An 18,774-nucleotide genomic window follows, 5' to 3' on the forward strand; every position below is an offset into this window, starting at 1 on the left:
ATGTGTCACTTTACCTCAACTTTACAATCTCGCACTACTTTTGTTTTGATTTATCACACAAAATTCTTAAGTATTGGGAGAAAAAGAACTTTTTTTAGTAGTTTTACTCTTTATGCTGGTATTATCACATAAAGTTTCTTACCCTGGCCTAATATATTTACATTACCTGATGTATATTGCTTTCATACGTTTTAATGATTTGATAACATCATTTTTAAATATTAAATTTTATGTCATGAGAAGTTACTAAGCCTTTCTAACCAGTGCTGTTTTTACTCTCGCATTCGTTGTGGACTTTAATCGTCACACTAAAACGCTGGCGGCTTCTCTGGCGCACTGCAGCATCCGGACCACTAGGAGGCGCTGTAGCCATGAAAATGTCTCGTCAGGCGTCTACTTGCAGTTACTGGCCGCATGAACCGGCCCCCCTGGCTGCAGCAGGTGTGTTTTGAACTAAACACGGAGGAGAAGAAAACCCTCTGGATGTCGTGTCGGCACCAAAAGCGGGAAATGAAAAGTAAAAGAGTTTGAGGAAGGAAAAGGAAAAACACCGGGTAAGGCATACATTTCTAACTTTGTGTCACTCTTTCTCTTCTGATCTTGCGGGCTTGGCGTGACGTGGACAAATGTACAGTACGTCTTGACGTCCTGCGGGGACAGGTGTATCCAGCCTGACAGGTGTTCCTCTCCGTTCTCTCCCTTGTTTCTGAACTAACATATTTGCGCTTCGAGGTGCGATGCTCATGTATGTAAATGTAAATAAAAACTTTGGGGATGTTTTTGTTATAATGTTAAGCATGAACAGACATTTTATACGCTGCGCCTTTAAGTCGGCTTGTTCTTTTATCTATACTATGGTAAACCTGATCAACAAGATGCGTTGTTTCCTGTTGCATACAAACTAACAGCAACAAATAAGACATTATAAAATCTTTTAACATTTGAATGGTCTATTTGAGGGGTTTTTTTTATGTTTTTTTGATCGTTTATATTTCAAATAATAGATTATTGCAGGTGATATTAACATTATGACATTAAACAAGTGAGTGTTTTGGACTTCCTCGTTGAATATGAGGATGGTAATGTGGTGATGAATCTACACAGGAAAACCACTGACACGTTGCCACTTCAAAAGTCTACATACCCCATGAGGTTTTTCATTTCCTACAAGTTTTTCACTTTCTTTTCACAAATTCTCACTTTGATTCAGGTCTTCACTTTAACTAGGCCATTCCAGCATGTCAAAATGGTTTGGCGTTTTTTACTTTCCGGTCAGCAAAATAAAACTCAGTTCGAGCTGCAATTGCCACGACTTAAAAATAAAAACAACAAACATAGACAAAAAAACGACATAATTCTAAATATCTATGATAGGAAATTTGTTGTGATTTTTTAAAGAACCACCATTTTATCTATATTTTGAGAATTTAAAATGAAGATAAAAAAGGACAGATGTTTTTTTGATAATAGATTATTGCAGGTGAGGATTTTAATGTGCAGATTCATCTTATCTAATAATTAGATCTTATTTTAGATCTAATAAGAAAATCAGATCTAAAAGCATATTGATACTACTTTTAGTGTCATTCTTTGTGGGAATTCAGTCAAAATATTGTAGAGATAAACAAAAAAACAACCTGTGTTTGTTACTATGTCTAAATTTCAAAAACATTGTCTGGTTCTCTTCAATTTTAGCCAAAATTATTAAGAGCCATTTTGCCATCTTTGGACTATGAAGGTAACATAGTCACTTGATTGTGCTGTTAGATGGCACTGGAAAATACATAATATTGCCCAAATGCCCATTGTTATTAACGCCTTGAAATTGGGCCTCTGTCTCTTTAAAAACTCCTGATCTTTCTGAAGCTCTGCTTTGAGGAAGTCGTCACATCGCTTCTTTATTAACCCTTTAACAAGGTTTTTACCAGCGTTGCACTGAGAAGCAGCTCCTATAATGAGCTCAGCAGATTCACAGTTCTACCAGGTGTTTGCTAATTGCTGCTGGCTAGTCTGAAGGAGCTGAGTGGAGGAGTCGCGGGGAGGGCTGCTCTGCGAGGCAGAAGCTTGGAAACTGCAGCTCTGAGGAGGAGCTTTGTACTCAAAGGCGAATTTAGGTCCACCCAGGCGTTTTGCACAGCTCAATGGTTGCCACGGGAGATTAAAGGATTTCTCAAAGACTCTGTATAAAAAGAAACATCTCACTAAGTTATTTCCTGTTTGTGTCTGCTTTTCTGAACCCCACCAGTTGCTCCATGTGACATCATATAAGAGACACTGCGCTGCTGGAGGACAACCATGAGACGGAACACACAGATCGACATCAAGCGCGCCCTCGTTCTGACGGCCACCTTCAGGTTCCTCTGCTGCTGCTCTAAAGCCTGTCTGCTCCCCTTCCTCACCCTGTACTTCCGCCAACTGGGCCTGTCTCCATCCATGACTGGCATCGTCATGGCCACCAAGCACTCCATAACCCTGGTATGGAGTCCAGCAGCCGGACTCCTCTCCAAACGCTACAACAAGAGACGGGTGGTGATAAACTGCTCACTCGTGTTTTCTGCTGCGGCCGTTGTGATGCTGCTGCTCCTCCCGTCTGTAGGGACGCCTGGCGCACAGAGCAGCACCTGTAACACCTCTGACCTGAGTTCTGGTTCAGGCCAAAGTCAGTTGAATGTTACCCCTAGTATTAGGAGTCAGACGTTGTCAACACATACAAATTTACTCATTGCGACGTCGCCTAATAGCTCTATCAGTGAGTGGAAACTTGGTCCTGTAACAACTCCGCCTAATCACAATCATACAGAACACTCTGAAGTTTCTGTATCACAAGGAAACTCATCTGAGGTGCCAATCATCAGTCAGACAGTAGCGAGCGTTGAGCATTCCACCACCTTAGTGAATGCAGCAAGGAATAAGAGGTCTGTGATCACATCGGACCCCTTTGAGGACCAACAGAAGGGCAGTTCGGGATTTCTCGCGAGCCTTAAGGAGATGGACATTCAGAACCAGCTCTTCTACTTGATGCTCATCATCGTGTTGGTGTGGGAGTTTGCGTCAGCTCCTCTCGAGTGGACAGCCGACGACGGGCTTTACGAGTATCTGGACTACGCGGACGCCTCAGACCGCCATAGCAGCGCCGATGTATGGGGTCTGTTCGGGGCGGTATGCGGGGTCGGGGGAGCCGGGCTTGTGGTCGCCCAGCTCAGTTGTCATGTAGCAGCCACTCACGCTTCCAGAAGTGCGGTGCATTTTTATTCCTACGCGGGCCTGGCGGTTCTAGCCCTGCCCGTAGGCGTCTACCTCCCTCTGTACCTGAACAGAAAGCGAGACAGGGCCAATGGGCTCCTTAAGGGTGTGCAGCTGGTTCACGGCTCCCCCCACGCTCTACTCTGCGCCTTCACCATCGTCCTGGTCGGGGTGGTGAATTCGGCTGTGGAGAACTTCCTGCTTTGGCAGATGGAGGATCACGGGAGCACTGAGCTGCACATGGGACTATGCCTCGCTCTTTCTTTGCTCTCACAGGCAGTCTTCCCCCTCCTGGCTGGCAGAGTATCCAAACTCCTAAGCCCAGGGAGGGTTCTCGTCGTTGGGGCCGCCAGTCTCGGGTTGCAGTGCTTCTACTACTCCTTCCTCTGGGGACCCTGGGCGGCCTTTCCTGCACAGGTGCTGGGTACCTTGAGCAGCGGCGGCGTCTGGTGGGCTGTGAGGATCCAATGCGAGGACGTCGCAACACCAGGGGCCGAAAGAAGTGTCAGGAGGGTCTACGGTTCCCTGTGTCTGCACCTTGGGAGTGGACTCGGGAGTTTTGCCGGCGGGTTTGTGGCACAGAGACTTGGGGTGACATGGTTGTTCAGAGGGGTTTCCATAGGAATTATGGCGTGGTGTGCGTGTCTTCCTCTTCTGCAGTGGAAAGCCCCACGCCAGCGTAGGATTAACTACTCGCGCCTTTTGGCAGCCGACGCAAGCGAGGCCAGTGACTCCGAATCTGAGCCAGAGAGAGACTGGCTGGATAAGGCCATGGAGGACGACCGAGGCAATAACAACTACGAAAGGCGAATCAGACACTAAAACTGACAGAGGTCAGGTGGTAAGAGATCAGAATTGGCTCTGATCAGTAATGAGCTGGTAAAACACACCTGAGCTAAAAATGTCCATCATTTTCGATGTTGCACCAACAACAACACTTCCTTTAATTGCCTTTTTGAGTTTCTTCAAGTCGTTCGGGATATGTCTGTACCATCTTTCTACATCTGCAGACTGAGACTTTTGCTCATTCTTCTTTGAATAAAGCCTCAAAGTCAGTCAGATTGGAAGGAGAGAATCTGTGAAAATCATATTTTAAGTTGAATTTACAGATTCTCAATTGGATTAAGGTCTTCACATTGACTGGGCCAATCCGACACATGAACATGCATTAGTTGTAGGGTTGTTACTGCTGAAAGTTGAGGGTCTTTTGCAAAAAAAAAAATTCTTGGTACTGCTCCATCCCTGCGGTAGAAAATCCTCCCCATACACGGCTAGCACTAAGTTTTGTGGTGGTAATGATGTGTTCAGGTTCATTGTGTCCAGTAAGGCATATTTTAACTTTAATAATTAGGGGCATGTGCTTATAAGGCAGCAACTACTTCCTTTTTGAAATATGTGCGACACATATTTTCTTGACTGTTTTTATTATCGTTACAAAAAATAAAATGGTTCAAATTTAGAATCAGAGATCAAATGTTAGTGAGCAACAGCCTAGAAAAGCCCAGTTGGTGCGACTATAATCAAACTTGTCCAAAATATATTATTAGAAGACAGTTTACGTCGGCATTGGAATTGATATATTTCCCCATCAGATTTGCAACATTGCCTGACTTGTCAGCCCTTGTTACCACACGCCAGGTGACGATACGTGATTTTCTCCCCTGACAGGTTCCATCACCATCCAGAATTGCATTGCAATTTAATTTTAGCAAAACATTCCAGCATCCTGCAGCACTTCAAGCTCTACCGAACGATTCTGCTATTCTTCTCCGAGCCTCGTAAGAGTTTACATGTACATATTTGCAACGGTAAGGGTTGCGTAGGCTTAGTTGTGTTTTGAAAACAAAGCAGCAGGATTACAAGGACCAAAAGTCCAACCTCAGTATGCAAGCTCAACAGCTTAGACCTCATGAGAGCAGAAACACGGCAGCCTCCTAGTGCAGAGTAAACTCAAAGCGTGTGCAGAGGGCCAGGCCAAACTGGACTGGCATCCTGTTACAACCCCACCCTGAGCTCTTCTTCCTCCTCCACCTCTGACTGCTGCAGCCATCTTTTCTGTCCCTCACACTTGACACTAAACTGAAAATGTAGGATTAAACGGACGGAGATGGGCTCGTTCTTTGACTGTATGTATTTAACTTTAACTTAAGCACTATTTAAATGATTGCTTCTGGGTCTCTGTGGAGGACAATGCTGTCAAAGCTGTTTTTCAACATGAGTTTGTGCGAGAGATGGAGGCTTTATTTTGATCTGTTAATGTTAACAGGCGCGAACTTGAAGCTCGTCAGCAAGTGTTGGGATCTCTGTGAAGTCTAACGTTCCACCTCTTTCAATGCTGATCAATGTGCAAAGGCAGCTGTTGCGCAGTGGAAATTGACATTTCTGTTTATGCATTGATGTCAAATGAATATGTCTTATACTGTATTTACAGTCTAATAAATATATTTGAACATAAACGCATTGTGACGAGAGATTCTTGAGGCCAAAAGCCCTTAAAATTCTTCATAGACCTTGAATGTTTTCGCATCGTGTTCATTTCAATAACGGGCTCCATAGAGATTAAGATTGTGGTGTATTTTTAATTGAGTCAACACAACATAGTGCAAATTATTAAGAGAAAGGAAAGTAATCCATGATGCTAATTCATCAAAAATTAAGTACCAGGAGTGTTGCTTTGATTCTTTAATCCATGTTTGAGAAATCCTTGAATCTCCCATGGCAACCATTCAGCTGTGCAAGACGTCTGGTTGGACCTAGCTCCGCCTCCTTGGAGCTGCAGTTTCCACCTTTTGGAAACCTCTGCCTCACAGAGCACCCCTGACCCGTGACTCCCCCACGCAGCTCCTTAAGACTAGCCAGCAGCAATTAGCAACCACCTGGTGGTCCGCTTAGCTCATTATAGAAGCTGCTTTTCAGAGCAACGCTGGGAAAGTCATTAAAGGGTTAACAGAGGAGCCATGTTATAACTTCCTGAAGGTGGAGTTTCAGAAAGAGCAAGAGTTTCTTAAAGCGACATAGGCCTGATTTTGAGGCTTTAAATTACTAAGTCATATTTGATATATACACCATTTTTATAACAACTGAAGTCAACATACTTACTTAATTATGCAATAAAATGGCACTATGTAGCTGGAAAAGTCCTGATAAGCAGTTGGGCCTCTGCCTGTACAGTGTATATAACCTGTTGGTTCCACTGCATGCAGATTAATTTTTTGCTTTGCTCCCCCTGGAGGACAGGTGCTGCCATTTCCAGCATGCTGTTGAAAGCTATATTCAGTCAGGTGATAATGTAAAACACAGAGTGGTACAAGAAGCAGATGGCTGGTGGTTTATAGTCCCTGGAAAGCCTGGAAAGGTGAGTTGTGAAGCATTTTGGATTGTGGGAAAGCTTCCGACATTGTACCAGTAGGTGGCGCCTCTGAGAGCAGATAATTACCCCCGAGAGGCTGAGCGCTGACTGGATTCATCATCTGCTGTCCGCTCCGCTCTCATTTTCCTCCAACACTGCATGGAGTCTGTTGATTTGTATTTTATAAGACTACACAGACGTCACATCTGAATCTGCCCTGCAGCCTCAGGAAAAGACGCCATTTATTTTACAAACATGGAAAAAGAAAGAAGATCCTCTCAACAGTTCGGAGCGACGGAGAAACCACGTGAGTTTATCTGACTGGAATTTTTATTTTTATTTATATATATTTTTATTTGTTTATTATTTACATACTTAAATTAAGGGACCAAGAATTTTGAGTGTACTACACTGTCTGAAAAACTTTATTGGCTTGTTGATTATTATTATTATTATTATTATTATTATTATTATTATTATTATTATTATTATTATTATTATTAATAAAGTAAATACTAGAAAATAATTTGACCCTTATTGCAGAGAAAATCTAAGGGCCGGTTTTTATTATTTTTGAAAATTGCTAAAAATTTACCGTGGCCAATATTATCCATCATATAATAATTATATTTAACTGGCCGCTTTAATTCTAAACACATTTGAGTTTTTATTTTTGTTTTCTCCAATTCAGTTCTGTGCTGATTACAGGATTGGATCAATACTTTACTCTTTTACGGCTTAGAATAATTGCTTCTTTTAACCTGCAGTACATCATATAAAAACATGTTTGCTGGTTTTATATCATTTGAATTTCTTGAAGAAAATGGGGGGAAGTGGGAGAAAAGAAACAAATGGGGAGACTTGAGATGTTTTGGCTCTGGAGTGTTGTCTTTACTTTCTATGAATACTAACTAAAATGTTTAGGTAAGTCTTTCTTACCAAAATGAAGTAGCAAATATGAGAAATTAACTATTATATTACACGTTACATGTGCCACTAATATCTTTTGTTTGGTTGCTTGTTTCTGTTTTGTTTTGTCATGCCAAAAATTAGGATTTCTAAAGAAAATATAAAGAAGTTCCCCATTGTAAAATGAACATTGGTGACAATGTTGAAGGTAAAGTTTTTGAGTAAAAGGAGGGAAAAGCACACAAGTTAAATTAAGCAATATGGTATCTGATGATTTGCTCGGCGTGTGCGTGTTATTCCCAGCGTGTCAGTGTAATGGTTATGCCTTTTCACACAAGGTCATGTAATTAGAGGCCAATCGGAGTCAAAGATGGATGACTCATCGCTGCCGGTGAGGAGTAGGAGGCTGCAGGAAGGGGCGGTGCTGTTCTTCAGTGATATTTTGAAAAATGATGGAGGAAAATTTACTTTATCTTTGTTTTTGTTGTTTTTTTACTGAAAAATACTATTTTTTTTTTTTATACAAGAAAAGTACACAAAAACAAAAGCCCACCCAAAAAAGTTGAGAGAAACGGATTAGAGCGCAGGGCATTCTGGGTAAAAATTCTGGGTGGTGTTTTTGCCCAAAACAAAAATTTTAATCTTGCAGCCGCTAAAATTTGACGCCACTCGGTCATTGTTTAGATTTTTTTGAAGAAGGACGTTGCGCTCATCGTCTTCTTCTTCGGAGGTTTTTGTGTCGTTTCCTTCAGTGGTTCTTGGTGCAGCGCCCCCCACAGGCGAGGAGGTGAACAGGTTTCTCGAAGGGTTTAGTTCGTTTGACAGTGCGAAAGTGAAACGCACCAGCTGAAAATGTAGCATTTTCCGATTTTGAACCGGTGAACGTACCCTTAGCATCAATAGACGTTTGGACTCAGCACGGCATCAATAATAGGAACCGTTCAGTACTTGTGAGAAATATTTCCTGAACATTTATACTCATTAGTGGAACAAGATGACATTTAGAGATTGTTTTTCAACCTTCAAAGGTTGGTTTAAAGTTTTTCTCCTCATTTTTTTTTGTAAGCCACACCCACTTACGTTAATTCTTACACTACTGATGAGATCATATCCAGGCACTGTCATGGTTATATTTATAGTTTTGTATCTGAAAAGGCATGTTTTTTTAATGGAAAAAGAAACTGTACATTTTATTCATTCTCTTGTTCCAGTTGAGGGGTTTGAGCAACCAACACGCATAAAATGATGTAATCTGAGAGAAATGCAGTCCGGCCCGATCATTTCTTGCCCTCGAGACACTAACACATTTCTCACAGTTTAAAACTCCTCACCTTTTTGATTTTCCTTCTTGTCGATTCATTTCGTGTTGTGTTTTTCCTCCCCCTGCCTTTCAGCAGAAAATGTCATCTCGATGGCCGACTCCACGGCCACGGTGGAGGACATCGAAGGGGAGTTGTTCAAGATTGAGCGGATACGTGAGGTCCTCGTACGAAGAGAATCGGAGCTAAGATACATGTAAAATGTTTTCGTTTATGCTAAGTAGATTAGCAAGCATATTTACAATTGTTTCACTTTTCCTCCGAGATTGCATTTTGAATCTTTATTGGTGTTATCTTTGGATCAGCAGTCATAAATGGCTAAACCTTTTAATATGTTTTACACACTATTAAATTCAGACACCCTGAATTGTCTTTATGTAAATCCCCTCCCAAAAAAGCAGTGAAATTTGTTCCAACATGACAAAATATGAAAATGTTTTTGCATTCATGTCCCTCATCAATAAACACAAAATGACTTTATTTTTCATTCGGCATGTTTTTTTTTTTAATGACACTGCGTGAACAAACGTATTTGCGTGCGACTAAGTTTGTTCACAGTTTGCCACCAATTGTGAAATTTTAGGTTTTTCAACATTAACAAAATATCGACAAGGTTTTGTGCACATTCGTAGTGGAAACTCGGCTACAGACAAATAATTTAAGTAAAAATCGTCCTCGCTCTCAATATTAATCTGAAACAATACATTGAGCTGTTCAAGCTCAGATTGAGAAAAATGGAGCCAAAATCTGCTTTAACTTGACCCCTGTTAAAGTTATCGGCTTGACTTACAAAATATGTCTTTGGTATCATTTCATCATCTACTTATTATTCCTTTGCTGCCTCAAGCACAGCAAAACATTGTGCTAAAATCCTCTGATTACCCCAAGACGGCCTTCGTTGTCCTTCTGGAAGAAGTCGTGAAGCGCCACAAGCAGCCATGTGCACAACAGCGAAATAGACCGTGGGCATTATTAAAACTGTAGCAAGCTGCCAGAACCCTCTCGTTGGTTTTAATTATTTTTGCTTGTTTTCTGCAGAGACCTCATTATTTTTGACACTTTGCAACAGGGAGAGGGGGTTGGAGGCGGTTAGTGATTAGGAAGCATGTTGGAGTCGGTGTAATGGAGACACAACATGATTGAGACAGTCTGACAATGCACCGCGTTTTTCTTTCTTGTTTTTTTTTTTTTTGCTTTCTCTATGGTTTTGGTTTTTGCAGGAACATTTCTGTGCCATGTAACTCACGTGGTGACACGTGTTTGTGTAAAACAGTTGGTAGTCAGACAAAAGTCGTTTTACTTCGCTTGCCGATGTCAAGTAGCTGTCTCAAAATTGTTAAAAACTTCCTTCATTTTGTTTCCTACGGTGAAATTGATACCGATGCTGATAGGAGGGTTACTACAGTTTATTCATGCTTAAAAATCTTACCGCAATATTTAGTTGTATTTGTTGCAACTAGGGGAGGGTATCGTTTATCCTCAAAAATTTCTTGTCACAATAAGAATTTTGATTTATCATTGTCACAATAAATTTCAGCTAACGTTAAAAAAAATTACTAAAATTTTATTTTTACTATGTTCTCCTCTGTATTCCACAAGCGCATCCATAAATATCAGTAAATTTGAAAATAGGATTACATTTGTATGTGTAGCTTAGGGATATAAATCACACTTCTTTAAGTATGTGACGTCCTGAAGGAGCTTATATCAACATACCAGTGTTTTTCAAGAGCAGAATTTATGTGTGAATGCGGTGCCATGCAATCACATAAAAAAAGAAGTAATACAAGTTTTTTGTCATTATTTTTATTGTTATCTCAATTGCACTACAAAATATCATGATAAAAGTCCATATCGTCCACTCCAAAGCACAACGCTGCTAGCTTGACAAAAGTGAACAAAAAGTATTTAAAAATACGGCAGCTGTTTTGACACTAAAACAATCTCAGAATAAAGTCAGACGTGGCGTTATTTGATGTAAACACCATTAATCAAACTCAGCTCATGTGTCTTGAAGCAGAGGTTAGCCTGCGACGTCTTCTGAGCTGTTAGCAATCTTGCTTTGACGCTACGTAACGTTTAGCTTTACGTAGACGATGTTCGGCCAGGGCAGCATTCATTTTAGAACGCTAACTAAGTCGGTGTCTTACAAAAACAAAAGGTGGTCTAAAAATAAAAGGAACAGATTAATAAAAGAAGCACTTCACTAAAGCAGTTAGCTTCTGTAGCTTAGCTGTAATGCTAAGCTATGTAGGTGATTCTCTGAATTCAGTGCATTTTGGGGTCCCAGGTTACTAATAAATATACCACAAAAAATGTTGGTTTTGAACACTGCATCTATTGGAGGACTCTATGAACCTCCAAGAAAATATGTTTCCCCACCTTATGCATGAAATCCCAAACATTAATATGAATTTCTTTGTTACTTAGGTTGCTTTAAATTCAACCTCATAATAGGACAATTTCATTCCTCTATCAGCAGCGGCGCCGTAAAGGGGGGGAAAGTTAGGACAATTCCAAGGGCCCTTGACCGACAGGGGGCCCTCCACATAATGGTTTTGTTTTTGTTTTTATTCTTCATGAAAATAGAAAAACAATTGGGGCCTTGTCAATTTCTATCAGTAAAAAATAAATGACCACTCCCAGACCAAAAGGCACACATTCAAATTTACACTGCTTAGCGGTAACGGTGTTTAGCAGCAGTCAGTAGAAGAGAAGAACGACTGCGTTTTTCTATGCCGCCAAGAAAAATAATAGTCAGGTTTTCAAAAGGAGAGAGAGCAAAAAAAGACAAGAGTGTCAATTTGTAGCCCAGATTTTCTCAAAGAAAGCAGGGTTGGCTGTGTGAGATTATCAACCATTTAGCATTGTTATTGCTACAGAGCGTTTGCCTCCATTTCACTAGCATTTAAAGAACGAAGAAAAAAAATCTACCAACATATTCATATATTTAAGTTGCCCCTGTACCTTTTACCACGCTTATTAGATGATTCAGTCAGCAGCAGCTCTAACCCTGATCCCAGAATTTAAATAATCCCTGCTCCCTGTCCCAGTGAAAACGGTGAGCTACACTGTGTTCAGTGACAAGCTAGTTAGCATCATTCCACGGAGTCTATGTAGATGTTTCCTGTCTCACTGCTCTTTTTACAATTACACAACAAAACAATATATTTATTAGTGACAGCATTTGAAACAATATTTATAAAATTATAATAAAAACAGCCTCTTGTCAGTCCAGATAGTCCTGCCTTAGCTTGCATTTAAATTACAGATATCTGTTGCCACGTCCCTCCTGACCCGTCCCCTCCTCAGTGAAATTGAAGCTGCAGTATGTAACCTTTATTAACAAAAAGTACATATTTGTTTAAGGCTGTCAATATGTTGAGAGATTATCTGATAATAATTTAATTCGTCTGCCTTCTCCAAGTGCTCTCTAGAAACAACCAGTCAGAGGCATGAGGTGGGGTTTAGCGCAGTCAATCACAATCTTTAGCCGTCAGTTGAAGGTCAGGGAGGAGCTGGAGGAGATTCAGCTTTTCGCAGATTACCTGTCTCGTAACAAACTGTCATGACAAGAAAGCAAGGCTGTTGCATGCCTTTAAAATTGTTTTTGCTTTTTATGGGTCAAATAGACTCAAGAAATTGTAACAGCAGGGGGGCCCAATTTAATTTTTTGCCATGGGGCCCAAGTTTCCTGGCGGCGCCCCTGTCTATCAGTATAGCTCAATAACATAATTAAACTAATTCTTCCAGTTCCTCTGAGATCACCTGTCCCTTGATTTAAAAGACTTGTAAGTATATTTTTACTTGATCGTGACTCATAATAATTAAACTGAGAGGTAGAATATGGCAACATGATGTAAAAGTGCTTTTCAATAAATCATGAAAATTCACTTTAATATAAATATAAAATCAGGTTTCTTCACATTTTTGTCTCATTCTTTAAACTTTGCATACAGTCCAACAAATATTAGTTTAATATTTGCTGTTATTATAAATAAAATCATAACAATGTATCACCTACCGGGGTTTGAACCCAGTGTAAACCTTGACCAGACTGTAACGCGGTTACAGATTTAAGTGATGTCACTTCCAGGTTGCTGAGGAAATTGGACTGAACCATTATTTATAAAAAAAGGAGGGATTGGTATCCTGTTACGGGGTTGAACAAAACTGGAGGGACATGATTAGAAAGTGTTATTTTATAAATAATTCATGCATTTTTCTCATATTTCTTTTATTTAGGTTAAAGTATACCTATAAAAATGTTTATATCAGCGGGAATAACTTGCAGTTACTGGCTATTTTCATTGGTCTTATATTCAGTGAAAACTTAACATTGGTCAGCGGGGACATGCTCATTTGGCTGACCTCTACGCTTCAACAGCCCATAAAATTATTCAAAACATAATTTTTAAAATATATTTGCATGTTACATTACCAAGACACATGGATATTTCCATTTCTTGATTTTTCTCAAACAATGTTGTTTGCATTAGATGAAAATCTTTGAGAATATAACAGTCGTAAACATTTTTCTGCTCATGTCTAACGTGGTTATCTTTTAATTTTTTTGTTTTTGGCTCAGGATGGACGACATTCAGCTCTGTAAAGAAATCACAAGGCTGAGACAGGAGCTGCAGAAACTTGTCACAGCTCCAGGTAAATTGAAAAAGTTGTTGTCCTTTTTTAAATCTCTTTCTTTGTGCAGTAATTTCACACATTCTTGCCGACCCACCCGCGTCTTTTTCACGAAAGGCTTCCAGCTAATAGAGTTTTTGACTTTCTAATCTCGTACGAATTTCTGTGTCGCTGTAAGCAGAGAGTGCATTTGGAAAGTGTGCGAGTCCTTAAGCGCTTTCCACAGACGTGATTGTTTTTGAATTCGAGCCAGATTTCTGGGGGGTTTTTTCATTTCACTTGATTTCTGATTTTCTTACGTTTTGTGCCTCAAACGTTTCAGACCAGTAAAGAAATTCCTTAAGTTTTGAGTTATGCCTTTTGATAGCTCAGTAAAAGTTTTTAGGTTTTTTTTAATGAAGAAATCTCTGCTATTTCAACATTTCAGATCTACTGTATATCACTAATCAATTGAGCCTTTTGTGATCCGTTTTCAGTCTAACCAAATGATATTAGTTAGATTTTGAAACAGGAACAATAAACTATTTCAAACGGTAGTGGAAAATTTATTTACAAGCTAATCCCAAATCATCTGTAGTTTTCGTTTGAATGCCTGGAGCTGTTTGGGACGATGAAGTCCGTCTTGTGACCGTTGAACAGACAATGACAAGTCCACAGAAGACGGAGAGAAGGAAGAGGAACTGCTGAAGCGGATAAACAAGCTGGTGGAGACCAGAGACTTCCTGGTGGACGATGTGGAGTTTGAACGGCTCAGGTGAGGCTCACGAACCAACAGCACTTTGAGTTTGCAGAACAGGAAAAGCTTCATTATGAAAGCAGAAGATCACAGTTGACAGAGGAAGATGTTTAGTTTAGACAGGCGATTTCACTAATTTCAAGTGTTTAGTATCTTGGCTCATTTTGGATCACTCTCGTGGTGACAGAATCTAGCAGAAAATGCAGTGAAATGTTTGATATAAATGACTTTTTCCCTGTGTAAAATACCTATTTTAGAGTCAGCTATTTACTTGGACTCTTTTTTTTGTCTCCTCTCTTCAAAGCTATTCTTTGTATTATGTTCATGCACTTCATTGCTCATTAGTCGGATCCGCTAACTGCTCTTGCTAAAGTATTTTATGACCTACAGTACAGACCAAAAGTTTGGACACACCTTTCTAATTCAATGGGTTTTCTTTATTTTTATGACTATTTATAAGGCCAGAAATCCCACTTATTAACCTGACAGGGCAGGTTGACCTATGAAGTGAAAACCATTTCAGGTGACGACCTCTTGAAGCTCATCAAGAAAATGCAGAGTGTGTGCAAAGCAGTAATCACAGCAAAAGGTTGCTACTTTGAAGAAACTAGAATATAAGGGGTATTTTCAGTCGTTTTACACTTTGTTGTTTAGTGCATATTTCCACATGTGTTATTCATAGTTTTGATGCCTTCAGTGTGAATCTACAATGTCAATAGTCATGAAAATAAAGGAAACTCGTTGAATTAAAAGGTGTGTCCAAACTTTTGGTCTGTACTGTACATCGTAAAAATGATGGGTCGAAATCTTCAATTTTGCAAAAGAACGTGAGATTTATTACTATTGTTATTGTTACTTAAATTGATCTATTTTGTACCACGTTGCATTAAATAAATTTGGTATCTGAGCAAACAAAATTCAACAAACAAAACGGCTCAAAGAGAAGACTAATCTGAGCTGGGGAAAACATGTTGACGTCAAATAAAAGTGGCCCGAGAGTGGGACCTTGAGGAACTCCACATGTGAGATTCAAATTCAAATATACTTGAAAACAAACAAACAAACAAACAAGCAAAAGTATATCTGAAAATGACTTTGAAATTGAATTTGAAATGGGGTTTGGGGTTCCTCAGGGTTTCATTCTCGTCCCTTTTTTATTCAACGTCAACATGTTTTCCCCAGCTCAAATTTCTTGTACTATGGTGATGACACACAATCTTATATGTCTAACAAGACAATAATGGTGGGACTTAAGGGTCTTTGACGAGGAAGAGCTGTTCAAATGATCCATTTTTTTAAGAACGGGCCATTTTATCTCTAACTTAGTTTTATATTAATTGTTCTTGAGGGCGAATTTCACGTAAAAAGGCTAAATCGTCTGTATAAAGTTGAATACTGCAAAATGTTCCTGCAGAAAAAGTAGAAATTTTTTGATAAAATCTAACATTTCAAAATACAAATGTCAAATACGCGCAATTTTGTGTCGTGTAAGTTTTGATCTTTTGTTTGACATTTGTTTATTTTGTGGGGTGAAATCAGCCGTCAGCCCCGAGAAGACGACACTTGGTGCAAATAAATGACTTTGAGTGACATTTAAATTTTCGCTGGGACGCTTCATAGGCTGCGTGTGGTGAGTATTTACAGCAGAAATAAAAATGCAAAATGAGATCAGAGCTGTCCTGATTCAGCATTCACAGGATTGATTTGCCGGTCCGGTCTGCGGTAGTTTACCGGTGCATGAAATGAAGCATTAAAACCGTGTCGTAGAAGAAGTGAGGCCCATAAAATATTGTCTTCTTCAGGGAAAGAGAGGAAGACAAGGAGATGGCAGCTTTTCTGGAGTCCAAATTTCCCAGTTCTTTGGCCAAAAAAGGTGAGTTAAACAAGTCACTGAATAAAACTGCTATGTGAATTTTACAAAGTGACTTAACGGGGATTCTGTCCATACACTAAAAAAGTTGCATTTGATCACAAGAAAATAAACATGACATAAAAACTTTCAATACATTGTTTTCCCCCTCATTGCGTCTTTCTCTGATATCACGCAGCTCTACGGGAAGTTGCATTCTACAAATATAGATATTCAGATCTTGTGGGTAATAACTATTTCCCGTTCTTTCGCCTCGCTCAGGTGCTCTGCGAGATCGGAGGGTTGCGTCACAATCCCAGCAGACACCCAGTCCGTTTCTCACTAAAGCCGGACTGACGCTGCTGAAAGACTGCTGCGGCTTCACCTGCTCCGTCATGTGAAGGAGTAAAACACTGCATGGGTGTGTGTGTGGAAACACAAACGGGACTCCTCAGTGTTTTTACGTATCCGTTCTGTGGGTTTCCTTTAATGACAAATGATTCTGTAAGTGTTCAATCCTCTTGAGCGTTTCCCGCACCACTGCCACACTGGAGTTTCATGGACAGAAAAACAAAACGTCGAGCATGGTTGCGGTATGTTTGAATGTTTGTACACATAAAACGTGAAGAGTGTGGTGTGCGTTTGTTTTCAGCAACTTTTTCCTGCAATTGGAGTTGACCAACTAACACAAGTTCAGTCAAATTGGATGGAAATTGGACCAGATTTCAGAAAGTGCTCACAGGGGGCGGTAGCCCGGGGCGCCATTTTTGAGGGTAATTCAGGGGCGTCAAAAACATTTTCTTTTCTTTTTTTTTAATCAATGAGTATTTTGCAAACGTTTTACTTTATATAAAACTCTTAGACCCACATCAGGTGAGTTGTATTAATATTTTGGGGATTTTTAGGAAAATAAACAATTTTATGTTTATTGAAAGTCAAGTTTAATTGTGTGGCACATTTCAGCAACCAGTTGTGAAACACGCAATACGTAGACAAAATGTAGCAATTAATGTTACATTTTGTCAAATGCCATCATCAGAATCAACAAGTAAATACACACAAAATGTTTTTTTATGAATCTAAGGCAACTGTGGGTACACTTGCCAATCTACATGTTGCTCACGTCTGACCAGAGCGTTGGCTTCTAATCACCTAAATAACTCAGAACAACTTGTCCACAGCATGAAATTCAATAAATTCAGTGCTTGTAACCTCACACAATGTGAAAAAGTTAAAGGGTTTGTTTTTTAATACCTTTGAAAATTACTGTATATTTGGTCTGCAGTTGGTTTCTATAAATTGCTTCCTTCACACAATCTCTTTTAGCATAAGTGATGCTAGATGGCTTCATGACTAATCATCTCTCTTTAAGTGACTGGATTTGATTATGGCTGCTGTGGTGGTTTAATTAGCCCATCTGTAATGTATCGGACGGAGTAAGTGTAGATCCCTTGAGGGAGGAAAACTCTCTTGCCAATCTTAATTTCTGTTGAGTGACTATTAAATTATAAGAACCAATTCTGTAACTGGTTATAATTTCATTTATTTGTGTATTTGCACCCTAGTCTTTGTTTTTACAAAGATCAAGTGATGGTTTAAATGAAATCCAAGCGCGGTGATGAACCCAAAATTAACATCTGTGCATCGTTTTTACAACACGGGGGTTTCCAGAATGCGGCGCAGAGCCCATTTGTTGCCCTACGATTGATTTAGTGTGGACCCGGATCCTGTTCTTGTTGCCAATAACACAAACAACAAAAATGCCTGGATGGAAAAATTGGAATCACAAAATATCTACTCTATTAACCTTTTAACAATGGTTTTATCAGCATTGCATTGAGAAGTAGCTCCTATAATAAGCTGAGTTCCACCAGGTGTTTGCTAATTGCTGCTGGCTAGTCTGAAGGAGCTGAGTGGGTTGCCATGGAGATTCCAGGATTTCTCAAACATGCATGAAAGAATCAAAGCAACACTCCAGGTATGTTTCTGATGAGGGATTAACATGATTACAACATGATGTGAAGCTCAAAAGTTGATTTTATGTAACACTGTGCCTTTAAAGGAGATTAAATAACACTAGGACTAAAACCTTTGGGATTTTTATCTTAAAATTTTTTAAATTATCCCTCCTGACTATTTGACAAATGTGCCACAGCTGGTGGTGTATCGCCAAAGATCCAATTAAAATATATCGAATGTGTTTGTAGAAAGATAAAAAGAAACAAGTAAAAACGTCCTCTGTGGTCCTACATCTTCGCTACCATGACGACAGGATCGGGAGGTGTTAGCTGCTCTCTGTACTGAGGATGAAAGCAGATGGTTTCAGCTCCGACTCTGGCTCTCTCGCCCCTCCGACCTACTGGTGACTCACGCTGACGAGTAACAGCTTAATTGCGCCACGAGCCGGGATGCCATCGAGAAAATTCTTTCTAAAAGACTCTCCTTCTTTCGGCTTCTAAAGTTTCTCCTTTCTTTCCCCTCCCCCCTCCACAGTGTGTTTTGTTGTTCTTTCATCGTGACAGGTGCTACACAGACAGTTATACGGTCAGACCATGCTAATTGGAAGCGAGTAAGGACACGGTTTGTTCCTGAACACAGCCCTGGCTTGACAGTTCCAACTTTGCAATTTCTTCTTTTGTTGCTGTTCAATAGGATTTAGTATCCTAAGAATAATTTCCAGTTCTGGGCGATATATTACCCTATATGCTGTATATATTAGAATAGAATA

General features: G+C 39.9%; 2 protein-coding genes across 3 annotated transcripts; both read left to right on the forward strand.

The window, feature by feature from the left end:
• The first annotated feature begins 419 nt into the window (after positions 1 to 419).
• On the forward strand, positions 420 to 5,699 carry mfsd6l (major facilitator superfamily domain containing 6 like). The gene is made up of 2 exons (XM_014474733.2): positions 420 to 554; positions 2,246 to 5,699. The coding sequence occupies exon 2, from the start codon at positions 2,296 to 2,298 to the stop codon at positions 4,063 to 4,065; it is 1,770 nt and encodes a 589-aa protein (XP_014330219.1). The 5' UTR covers positions 420 to 554; positions 2,246 to 2,295; the 3' UTR covers positions 4,066 to 5,699.
• Positions 5,700 to 6,734: 1,035 nt separating this feature from the next.
• On the forward strand, positions 6,735 to 17,908 carry LOC102225317 (uncharacterized protein C16orf45-like). Of its 2 annotated transcripts, none has more exons than XM_023348605.1 (6): positions 6,735 to 6,899; positions 8,896 to 9,016; positions 13,409 to 13,482; positions 14,101 to 14,215; positions 16,000 to 16,070; positions 16,329 to 17,908. In XM_023348605.1, the coding sequence occupies exons 1-6, from the start codon at positions 6,848 to 6,850 to the stop codon at positions 16,445 to 16,447; spliced, it is 552 nt and encodes a 183-aa protein (XP_023204373.1). In that variant the 5' UTR covers positions 6,735 to 6,847; the 3' UTR covers positions 16,448 to 17,908. The 2 variants fall into 2 exon arrangements, with proteins under 2 accessions (XP_023204373.1, XP_023204374.1); XM_023348606.1 differs by having other exon boundaries at positions 8,899 to 9,016.
• The last annotated feature ends 866 nt before the right edge of the window (positions 17,909 to 18,774 follow it).

Source organism: Xiphophorus maculatus, chromosome 16 (assembly GCF_002775205.1).
Source record: "Xiphophorus maculatus strain JP 163 A chromosome 16, X_maculatus-5.0-male, whole genome shotgun sequence".
Taxonomy (NCBI): domain Eukaryota; kingdom Metazoa; phylum Chordata; class Actinopteri; order Cyprinodontiformes; family Poeciliidae; genus Xiphophorus; species Xiphophorus maculatus.